This window comes from Physcomitrium patens, chromosome 12, assembly GCF_059467195.1.
Source record: "Physcomitrium patens ecotype Gransden chromosome 12, ASM5946719v1, whole genome shotgun sequence".
Lineage (NCBI taxonomy): Eukaryota > Viridiplantae > Streptophyta > Bryopsida > Funariales > Funariaceae > Physcomitrium > Physcomitrium patens.
In genome coordinates this window covers 9,785,405-9,797,503 of record NC_143421.1, presented here as the reverse complement: position 1 = coordinate 9,797,503, position 12,099 = coordinate 9,785,405, and the positions used below count along the sequence as shown (strand labels likewise).

At 42.2% G+C, this 12,099-nt stretch overlaps 1 protein-coding gene across 7 annotated transcripts; it reads right to left on the bottom strand.

Annotated features, from left to right (window-relative positions):
- Positions 1–1,002: 1,002 nt before the first annotated feature.
- LOC112289625 (homeobox-leucine zipper protein HOX32) lies at positions 1,003–8,995 on the bottom strand. Of its 7 annotated transcripts, none has more exons than XM_024534984.3 (19): positions 8,610–8,995; positions 7,240–8,064; positions 6,444–6,639; positions 6,106–6,304; positions 5,770–5,957; positions 5,455–5,545; positions 5,060–5,269; positions 4,865–4,948; positions 4,559–4,714; positions 4,321–4,395; positions 4,075–4,181; positions 3,767–3,956; positions 3,417–3,599; positions 3,208–3,285; positions 2,967–3,104; positions 2,508–2,830; positions 2,228–2,333; positions 1,895–2,047; positions 1,003–1,710 (listed from the first exon to the last, which is right to left on the bottom strand). In XM_024534984.3, the coding sequence occupies exons 2-19, from the start codon at positions 7,244–7,246 to the stop codon at positions 1,561–1,563; spliced, it is 2,634 nt and encodes an 877-aa protein (XP_024390752.1). In that variant the 5' UTR covers positions 7,247–8,064; positions 8,610–8,995; the 3' UTR covers positions 1,003–1,560. The 7 variants fall into 7 exon arrangements, with proteins under 7 accessions (XP_024390752.1, XP_090110977.1, XP_090110978.1 ...); XM_090254851.1 differs by having other exon boundaries at positions 5,770–5,966; positions 8,610–8,909; XM_090254852.1 differs by having other exon boundaries at positions 5,770–5,966; positions 8,691–8,812.
- Between the last annotated feature and the right edge of the window lie 3,104 nt (positions 8,996–12,099).

Below are 12,099 nucleotides of genomic sequence, written 5' to 3'. Positions count from 1 at the left end.
GGTGTCTTGTTCAACACACATTGTTGCTAGATTTAGGTCTAAGATTGGACGGAATTGAGTCATATATTGATTTGCAACAAGCACCTTTGCTATGACCTTGCATTGATCCGGCAAATAGAACATCTAGTATAAATAATGAGATCGGTTTGTATTTCATCACACCTTCCAACATATGACTCATTCCTCATAAGCGGCTCTCATTTTCTATTTAAAAGCCCATTTCAAAATTACATTATCCCTATACAATCCATGTTGTAATTGCAACAATTGTCCATTTACTCAAACCTCACAAGTTTGCAAGACATTTTGATACCTTACATGTTTCTTATGTAACCCCATTGTAAAGAGAGATCTTAAAAGAGTCATTGGAACAGGACTAGAAGATAGAAGATTTACAAGATAGGATTTAGAGATGAGCAAAAACAAGGAAGAATTGTGGTAAAAATTCCACTTGAAAATGGTAGATCACTTACAACTAGATATTTGAATTTTAGTTGCCTCATCCATACATTATCTGTAGATAGCACAGAATTAGACGAAGTTTGATAGCATAATTAGATGCCACATCTCTTGATTTTGTAGTAATAGGAGATTTCTTGATTTTGTAGTAATAGGAGATTTCTTGATTTTGTAATCCACCACCAATCAAAATTAGATCAGCATATATGTTGGATTTGGATCTAAGAAAATCTTCAACCAAAGTATTTATATAAATTCCCTATTTTAGCAAAATTGAGTAAAAACTTCAAATTAAGTAGCTAAATTTCAATTTTAAGATAAGTGAACTGATCGGACAAGAATTGGAAGGTGACTTGAAACGTGCCTACTTGTGTAGATAATGCAGTAATAGTAGTTCATTGAACGTCGCATATCATTGACATCTACAAATTTGGTGAACTTCTGATTGCTTGACAACTACTTGCAACTATTTGTCTCAATTAGATTGCTGTAAATGGTATATGACCCTAAATCAAGAGCCATGCAATACCTCGAGACTTCAAGTTTAGCATTTCCTCAGTCATAAAAAACTTGCAGTTACATAAATTGCTTTACAGGAATTTACGGCTGACAGCTGCCAGGATCATTTGCATTCTACTCTAAACTTACAAGAACTGATGCCAAAATCTTCGTCAGACGCGAATTTGCTGGGTTCAGAGCAGTCTATTTGAACTACAAAACTGGAGTTCATGCTGATGATCCAATATGGTGCCCATACTAGCATCAAACGTGAACGGCAAACCCAACATGTAAAGCTTCCGATAGGACCATGAGAGCACAGTACGCAACACCAAAAACTCTAAAGCTTCATAAATAGCAAAAGCGAGTCCAGTCCACCCTGAATCCAGTCAGTCTGCTTCAGCTAAATTCGATTTGAAAAATAAAAATAAAAAATAAAAACAGCTGGAATAAAGTTTGCATGACGTTGGCAACACGCTCACCTCACCAGCCTGGAATATGGGTACCTACTCTCTCGCATCAAATGCAGAACAAAAATAGAGAAAAGCGACTTCGCTGTCCAGCAACAAGTTGCTAAACAAGATAAAGTTGAGAGTTCCTGGATCAAGTAGCCAAGGACCAATTGATAAAGAGGAAGGCAATGCACTCGACTGCCTCACTGTCGTTTAGAACTTTCCATGCCAGGGCTTGCTCGTAGGTTGCAGTTCGACCTGTGCTGGACATGCGCACTCCTGCAGGAAGAGAGCAGTAACCCTGTTCCACAAGCATTAAAATTGTTAGTGAAAACAGCACATAAGGGAAAAAAGAAGAAAGAAAATACAGTGGTTCATAATTATAAATAAGAAAAAAATAAAAATGAGAACAAACAAACCATAAAACCAGGTGTACAATACCCTCCAAATGACGAAATTCAATGAAAAATGCTAAGGAAAAAAACCTGTTGCAAAACATGAGTAAACGTGGCATATGATAACTTGCGGTCGTTCTCGTTGAGAGTCTTTTCCCAATCTAAATCTTTCAGGGAGCTAGCTGTCGCAGTTTCGAACATTTCAAGGCCTGATCGATTGGCAAACACAAACTCTGGTATTCCCTGAGAGAAAAAGAAAAAAAGAAAAAAAAAACACAGTTTCCAATTCTCAGCAAAAGAAGGTACCATTCAAGGTGGTTCAACAAATACGCAAAATTTGAAGTCAACGGAAGTGAAAGTTTGAAGAGTTAAGTCTTCATCTGCTAATCTGACATGACGACAGAGTGGACACCAAAAAACTACCTTCAATGCACAGCACACGATGGCATCTGTGTGATGCCAGAAAGCTTTAAACAGAGCTTCATCACTCCCATTTTCTGGTCTTATTAGATCTATACCCATGTGAAATCTGCGTACAACAATCCTCCCGATGAGTTGAAGCTACCTGCCAGGAATAGAAATATGTGGCTAGAACTCCACCTCTTCAGAGAGTCAATACAAGACAATACCGATAATGCATCAAGGCGGAAAATTACAGAAAATGTGGTGGTAATCTGGAGTAGTACGTGCATAAGGAAAATACCTATAACTGCTCAGAACATGGCGTACTAAAGAAAGCGCGTCTGGATTACTAGGTACTTGGCGAGGAGGAGGTGCTCCTCGAGAGGGAGCTAACGCCATCGCTACCTGCTGAACTGATGCCACTACATTGCGTACATATTGACGAGCCATAGCTGCAACAGTTTCACGGGTGTGCACCTCGTACGCAAATTGAAAGGCAATCGTCAAAACAGACCGCATCTGACCGGGGCTATTACTTGATTTCGCATCACCATTCAAGCGTAAATCATTTCCACCCTCTAGAGTAGAAGCTAGATCAAGCGTGCGATCAAGACCAAAACCATCCTGCAGAAGCCAAAAATCTCGTAAAAACCATGACACAGCACAACCCAGCAATAGAGTGATGACATTCAAAAAGAACACAAAGAAACACGAATGAAAAGTAACTTTTAGAAAGATTGCTAGGAAATGACAAACGTACCACAACATTTGTGTCGATGGGACTAACACAAAAACCTGACGGAAGAAGAGGGATGTCATCAGCCAGAGCAACATCCACCGGAGCAAAAACTAATTGCGCACAAGCCCCAACTGCACTCTCATCGACTCCGCTACATAGCTGGTTCAAAAATTGACCACGCCATGTCAGTTTATGTGATCACTAAGCGATTTTAAACTCGCACAGTCATTGTTTGAAGACATTAAGATGAAATAAAACGCACCTGAAGCAGGAAAGTATCTCGAGACAGAACCATATGTTGCACTGAGCTGTGGCCTTCCACTTTCACAACCTCCAATATCTAGACACCATTACAAAGAACTTTCAGAAGTGGGTCGTACTAAAACAACAAGATTGGAATAAACTAAAAGGACGGTAGCCTGGTGCATATCTCTTCAGGTTTTAATAGAGCGTAGATTCCCAAGAGCATACCTCTCCAGATTCTCCAGAATAGGCCAAAGGTAGAGGCAACTGAACATGAGACACCCCACCACATCTAGGAACATAGCCGTTGCCATTGCTACGAAAAGAGGCCACATTTGCATCTATATCATAGTCCGCCCATTCTGACCTGTGCTCTCTCAAGAATCTGATTAACAGTGATGATGGGACATTCTGCAAAGCGCATTAAACCGATTACTGGCCGCAGGATCCTAGCTTTCAAAGAAAACCGATATTAGCACTTCGCAATGCTCAAGTAAGGGAAAGAAAACAAAGGACTTTATGCTACAAAGAATATTCGCACGTAAATAGGGTACATAACGTATTATGAGAGGCTATACTTGTAATAACATGGAAGCTTTTGCGCAAAGTATGCCTCCACCCAAAGAGTATAGCAGCTTATCCGATGCAATCTGCCCCTCCATAGATTTGGGAGTTGCATTGAGCATCACACTGACGTCATCTAGGCCATCGCTAATCGTAGCCTCCCAGCCATCATCTGGAAATCCATTGACCGCATTGTTGAAGCCCCTGTAATAATCAAAATATCTCAGTTCGAATTACCCACCTCTGATCGTCGAAGCAATCCCATTTGCTTAACCAATTCCAAAGCCAAACACGATGAGTGTGCTCTGAAAAGACAACTCACTTGGTTAGTCGCTGGCATAGTGTGCGCAGCACTGCTGGATGCTGACCATTCCGCGGAACTCCCTCGCCGCTTTCTTCTGCAGCTAGCCTCCTTAGATGCCGTAATGCCTGCATTGAAGATGCCATCAACGATGAGATAATTGCGAAGAAATCTCAGTACTACTCGAATATACGATATTTCTTTTAGAGAGAAAGCACCCAATGCAAATGCATATTATAGAAACACTTGGAAGAAGCTCCAACGTACCGCCAGAGTAGACTTTTGCGAGAGAACAGCTGGCGATTCATACAAAGGACGCAATACCTCCGGTACACTCCAAGGCTGCGAATGTCATATCATGGAACTTAATACACATGGTTCAGAACTCTAACTTCCAAGATTACCGAGCTTATTATTCATATAACTTCGAGTTAACACTGACTCTAACAGTCATCACTAAAGATGGTTAAATACTGTAAAAATTGACCAGGTGAGCTTAACTCACCTCGTTATTATAATGATCCACGACGTGAATGATACAACCGCCGCCATCACACGGCCGGATCAGGTAACCACTTGGATACATCTCTCCTCTAACAAAAGATTGGACGGGTGGCATTGTAGGTCCACCCTGAACACCACTTAGTGACCGCTCACATATCTGCAGAGCAAAATAGCCTTTTAAAAAATGACAAGAAAGTAAGCTTAACGCCTACACCTGAAAAACATGACTAGAAAAAATGACTGCATACCACTAGTTCACATAATTCTCAAGAACAGTATTCAACGAAATGAACCGTAAGTGACTTACCACCACGTTTCCATCTTCCAAAATTGTAGTGTATCTCAAAGTACAGTAATCCCGTGCAGGTGCCAAAGTAGTCGGTGCGTACATCTGGTGTAAATTTTAATCAAATTTGATCAGGTCAAATATATTCAGGAGCTCAGGTACGATCTTCAGTTTTTATGAAATATTCTTACCAGCAATGATTCAAAAAGGTAATACCTGAGTGTACAACAGCTCTATAGTCCCTCCATTTCCTGTGGGGAGAGCCCCGAGAATCTCCATTCGTCGACAGTCTTGTAACCAACGTGGACGATCTTTGAGAACTTCTGTTACCTTACTAATATCGAGGGCCACTAGGCCGCAAGCTCGAGCAGCTATACCAACGCAACCGTGGGATATAGCAATAATGCCAATGGCATCCGGACCAGGCTGCAAATAAACATCTTACTATTAGTGCAACAGCAATAGTCTCACCAGTTAACAAATTCAGCCAAACCGCCCTTTCAGAACTTCAGATTTCAATTTCAGAGCATTGCAATTACTTCAAATCACTCAGATTACGGTAAGAGGTGATGCGGTGAATCACTCATCACCATCGCGGAGAGATGACATACCTTCATACCAGGTAACTGAATCCAATCCACCGCCGTTCCTGTGGCTTTAGCCAGGAATTCTGTCAGCGTCTCCTCAGCGGTAGCTAACAATCTGCAGAAAATTTCACATTTCAGGTCAAAGTGCGACAGTCTCGCCCATGAACGGTAACTCTGAAAAAGAAAAATAGCAGGCATATAATTGCGATCCAAACGTTCCTATGTGGGCGCAAGCAATAAACTTGAAGCAAAATTTATAAAAGGCATGAAGCATCGTGACTATTGACCGGCTAATCACCGTTCCATCAAGGTAAGCAAATAGAGGCGTCGCAAACTCACCCCGCAGGACTGGAATCGCGAGGAGAATGCTGAGGAGTGAGACGATGTGGTAGACCACCAGTGACAGCAGAATCGCAGCTAGTATCTGTGGAGGCTATACCAGCCTGCCCGTGCACCTTTACACAAATACCGCCTTGAGTAGAGCTCTCATCTCCACCATTGACTGCTCCTTCTTTTTTGAGGGGACTCTGCAAAATCTACGTATCAAGTAGCATTAATGGTGGGATTAATTGCGAGAGAGAGAGAGAGAGAGAGAGAGCGAGAGAGAGAGAGTCCACATTTTCACCTCTTCTAAAAGCTTAACAAATTGAAAAGTTGGTTCAGGTAATTGCACACCTGTGATGGGAGACGATGCCTTCCATCGGGGAAAGGCAGATTAGGAATCTGCTGACGAAGGGCATGATTCTCCAGCGTGAGCTGCGAGGTATGTTTCGCTAGACGCTCATTCTCTTCCATCAAGAGCTTGTTAAGAGCTGTTAGTTTTGCGTTAACACTGACCAACCTTGTTGCTTCTTTCCGCTGCTTCTCCCGGCATCTGGAAAACAAATCGTAGTTTCTCGATCATATCTAGCAGACTAGATAATGGGAGCATTATCAACAAGCTCATCAAACCCACTGTGAGATCTTCGAAGTGCAATAAAAAAAATTAAATACAATTTTTAATTAAATCGTACCGTCGATTTTGAAACCAAACTTTAATCTGCTTGGGCTCAATATTTGCCAGAATAGGGCTCTCTTTGATCAGCTGATGGCGTCGGATAGAGCTAGGCTTGGGGCACTCATGGTAAACCCGCTCCAAGGCTTCCACTTGCTCCTGGGTGTAACGCACGTATTTTCCTGACGCATCCATCGTTTGGTCCTTCCACGTTTCTGACTCAAAACAATCAAGACAAAATCAGTTAACAGCATCACTTGGGGTCTACTACAAAACAACCTCTCATCGTGTGTCTGAGCGAAAGGCAGGAGTGTAACTCTTACAGCGAGCGGAATATACTACCCCCTTTTTCACCCCACGCACTGCTCAGAGAGTGAGCCAACATTACACTTGCAAAGAAATAATGCCCCATTTTCAAAATTTCATGAAACTCCCAAACAGAAAAGATTTATAACATAGTTCGAAGAACTTTTCAAGCTGGGTAGCAAGCTTGAAGCATGTCCAGGAATGGAACTCGATTACTAAAAATAACAGGACATTACAAAGCCGAATCATTATCGGAAAAGGCCGAAACGCGTTGATGTGGGAAGGGTGTCAAATCTATCAGATCTTAGTGCCGAGCTCAAGCCCCACATAATTTAGATCCAGGAGACCAGCGGAAACGCAACGCAGCATTCTGGCTTGAGGAGAGTCGTTGTCTCGAGCGGGTCAAAGAATTGCTCGAGAGCCTGAGATTTGCTAGACGCTGTGATACCACCAGACGCAGCTACGTTATTCTAGAGAGAGTGCTCCATAGCTGCGATCCATCTACCTACCTGTCATGTGAAGTTCGAGAGGTTGCAGTGGAGTTGTAATATCAGCAAACTCATCTGCAATGAAACATCAGCTTCAAGTTTCTTCAGCAGCAAGCACTCTTTGACTCGATTCTTCTAGTACCGCATATCAACTAGCAGATTCGCTCATCATAGAAACTGCACAGCTCGAAGCATATCACCCCCTACATCTCAAATATTCCACTTAATACGGACTTTCTAACCACCGTTCAGTCGTATGTTTCCTGTCTCAGCGGCCTGTCCTCATAACAAGCAGCCTCCTCAACCTCCAAATCCTCAGGTTGGACACAAGTCAACTCCTGAAATTCTTTGAGACCCTTGCAAAAATCTTGGACAACCTCTTAAGCTTCCCCGAACTCTTGAAGCCCGTAATCAATTTCTGTCGTGAGCAGGCCCGGTTGCGAATTGCTGGTTGGTGACGACAGCCCGTGTTCAACTCATACGACTGAAACCCCAGTTGACAAGACACAAAGAACGCACTACTACGTGCCCAACCTAGAAGCTTCCAACCCCTAACAAAGAATTCTCCTCACAGACCACGCAAGAGCTTCTGTTCCTCCTAGGTCCTCGTCCTCTCAAGCTGCTACTGATGCTCCTGCTGCTACTGCTGCTGCAGCAACACCCTACCCTTTTCTTGACAACCTTCAAGCTCCTCTTCTTCTTCTTCTATACCACGAGTTGAATCGCACACAAGGCATCCCTGTTCCCAACTTCCACAGCCGAGAATATGTGGATGCCTATACACAATCACACCCTTTGTTCATTCACCTTTCGTCGCCCTCGATGCTACACGACCGTGACGCCGGCCTGACGCAACACAAAAACCATCAGCAATAGACCCACCATAGCCACTACAGAGTCACACTACTACCACTACCACACAACAACCACGACAACAACAACAGCAACGCCTCCACCTCTACTACTCAAACACAAATGTCCATCGCCAGGATGCGCAAGAGCACAACGCTGCTGCTCCAGGTAAACTACTCTCCACTCTTGGATTCTAATGATGACATACGAACCCCATTCCACTCCATCCCCATATCTACCGCCACTCCCTCTCCACTCAATCAATCATCACTCCAGCTGATCCCCGACATAGCCCTCTCCATTTGTACATACCTTCCGAACAACAACCATTACCCGTAAAAACAACCCCTCCTTCATGGCTACTACTACATACAACCAAAAACTACACCATCATCTCTTCCATCATCGACACGACCACCTCTACTACTCCTCCTCCTCCTCTCGCTCTCTTTCTCTCCCCCTTCACCAACACTTCCTGACTTGCTTCCTCTCTATTTCCCTCTACGGACTCCTACCGGTATGACAGCTTGCTCCCTCACCTTGGAACCCTCCACCTCCTCCACCTCCTCCTCCTCCTACCTCTTTACTATTACTTCGCCTAACTGTTTCCCAACACTTACTGGTCCTGTCCTCACCATCGCCAGTGTCATCCCACAATATCCAACGCTACAGTGGTGATAGTACCACTGCTGCTTCTCTCTCTCTCTCTCTCTCTCTCTCTCTCCACCTCCTCCAGAGGCACTCACTAAACAAAAGGTAAGAAAGCAGGCGGGCGGAGGGAATGACAAGTGCGAAGAAGATACTCAATTGAGAGCATCGGCAGTATCAGCAGCAGCAGAAGTAGCGCATCAACAGTCCCATATCATCAGCGATGGTAAAATTATCATACGAGGGGAATGAGGGCCGGGGGGGGTGGTTGCCGCACACACTCACACACACACTCACACACACACTCACTCCATGACAATCTACGAGGCAATGATGAGCCCGACGAGCCCGGCTTTTACTTACCCCCCCCCCCTCCCACCCCCAATTCTCTCTCTCTCTCTCTTCCCTTCCCTCCCCCACCCTTTCTCTCACTCTAATTCTCCTTTCCAATTCCTATGCTTCCTTAGTGGTAAACAAACAAAAAGCATACTCAAACCAAATCTGAACAAAATTAACAAATAAAAAAAACATGCAGCTTGTACTAACATTAGATCCGTTTCATTAATATTATTATTAGCGTTGCAATTGCTTCTGCACATCCAATTTTGAGTTAACAAGGTCAATGCTGTTGCCCCCACATTCATGGCCACTAGTTGTAATGTGTGTGTGTGTGTGTGCATGCTTTTGTTTTATTTTATTTTATTTTATTGTTCTTACGTTGTTTTTTGAAGGGTGTTGGTGTCCTGAGAAAGTCTTGAATAGTGTTTTTGTAGTATTTTATCCCCTTGAATATGTGTGTACTTAATGTAGCCTACTTCAGGACTCGTCTGATAGAAAAATCCTACAACCTTTGGGTTTCCTCATGTAAAACCCGTTGAAAACGGAGCAAAAATTATTGCAATTTCAGTAAATCACTTAATATTTACGCTGAGTTTATTAGTTCAATTTGAGTGGTGGAGTAAATGCAAGCAGGAGCAATGATGTATATTTTTGAACCACTAGTAGAACAAAGAATGGGATGGTTTAGTGCAACTTCTCATAATTTTGAAGGAACCTACCAATCACACCTTTTTTTAGCATTTAATATCCACAGTACAATCAAGAGCACAAAGTTGGCTTTCGAATATTCCTGATGCCCATGTACACGTTTCCAATCTCTTTTCATGCTCCTGTTTCGAATTCTAAACTCTTTTGTAGAAATAACAAAAGAGAATACAATAAAAAAAATCAATGGGAATAGGGACGGTGGGACTTGGAACTGTCCTCCTCCCAGTCCCAGTCCCAGCACTATGCTAGTGGCTGTATTGTGCAGTGTGAACAGGGAGTAGTGAATTAGTCCCCCGCCCTGCCCTACCTGATAGGGCCCCTGCGAGGAGGAGGTCGGTACTGTCCAGTAGGTTCTTTTCCCATCATGAAGGGGCTATTGACTCCAGAGAGTGACACACTCTCTCTCGACCCCGTGGGTAGGTAGTGTGTACCTCCTAAAACCTGTGTGTGTGCATGTATGTGGCACATGTGGTGGTAAATTTCTTCCTTTTCTGTGAGGTAATCCCACCTTTCTACATACAGAAAAAGTAAAAGCATGTGAGAAATGGAAGGGTGAGACTCCTTTTTTCCTTTCTTTCTGTTGCCCAGTTGGGTTTTGTTTTTGTTTTTGTTTTTTTGTTTTTTTTTTTTGATTTATTTCTTTACTTATTTTAATTCTCTCCCTTTGAATTTTGTGTGGGTTGGTACAAACTTCACAACAAAAGCTATAAATGCGCTTACCCAGCTATCGTACAACTCCACACTCTCCAAGCCCCTTTCTTAGTTACCCTATTCCCTCAATTTAATGTATGTGTATACATGATATTTGATGAATAACCAAAAATATAATGGATAAAACACACACATGTATGCATTGGAGGTGCTGTATTTCCAACTGACAAATTGGGTGCAATGTTATAAATGGTTGTGAAACACAAATACACCATCTCATACTTAAATGGAGCCTGGAGGAAGATTCCTTCCCTTAATCTTTTCCCCACTTTATTGAGCTCACTGTTCACACAAGTAAATCAAAGTTTCTGCATTAGCATTAAAAGTGCCCTTGGCTACCTATGAGATATTACAAACATTAATTGTTTTGATGAATATTTATATATATCATGTTACACAAAAATAATACTTTTTGAGGCCCAAAAACAAGTAAAGGATGTAAGCCACTGCTAAAATGACAGAATGCATTCATAACGAATTTCCATTTATTTTCACAGAGTATTTGGATACAGTCTGTGACTGAGAACTTTACGAGATACTGTATTCCATGATCCAAATTCATTCAAGCATTTTTCAAATGAGATGCATTGGGGAAGAGGAAAAACCCCTGGAACTGCGTGTGTGCTGGCTCAGCCAGTGACATCTCCTTCTTCTTTACACCTCAGATACAATAAATTGACAGCCACTGCACCTGGAAAGGATTTCAGATAAAATTGCCTTTTCAAAGCAACTTTTCACAGTGCCCCACATCAAAACAAGAATGAAATAATAAATAAACAAATTCAGACAGGATCATGTGAATAGACAGAAGGTGGTAGAAGGAGCAGAAGAAGTAGAAATTACCTCCATGTTGGTGAGTTCTAAGTCTTTCTCTCTTTCTTCTTCCAGTGAATATTCATTGGGATCAAAATGGTTATATTCTGTTCTTTTGGTATGAGGACAGATTGTTCACGTTCACATGAACACATGTACAGAGAGAGTTCAAGCACCTGTTGTATATATTTAGTGTCTCACAAGGGGCAGAAGCAGCCTAGGAGCCAAATTGCTGAGAAGTTGCTAGCCATGGTATATGATAAGAGGCTGCAGAGCTGTAGGCTTGCAATGATTTTGAGCAACATAAATTCTCTCGTTTGAAAAAGAGGGGTGGGGGTGTAATGACATATTAAAAACAACAGGCTTCCAATGAGTACAACTGATTATTAACTGGGTACGTATCAAGCAAAACAAAAGGCTGCAGTATCAAAAATATTCCATCCCCAGTGGATGCTTTAAAGGCATTGCCAGTGTTCCAGGTATCAACATAGCCCTAGAGACAGTGTTGCTGCTGCTGCATTCAAACAGACAGACAGACTCACAGACTCCTCCAACCCATGCCAACTTCCTAATTCAGAACAAGTAACCCAGAGCCTCTCTCAGCTTTGCCACAAATAAAAATCATTACAAAATACATGAATAAGGAATTTCTAACAATTTTTTTTTTCAAAAAGCATGCATATATTTAACGTATTTTTTAATTAAAGTATCAACGTATCTAAATTTTCTTTACTGGGTACTAATATTGACCTGATGTAGTAGGTTTCTTAGAAGCGACTAAACTCCCATACTGGATCAACAGTCACATGA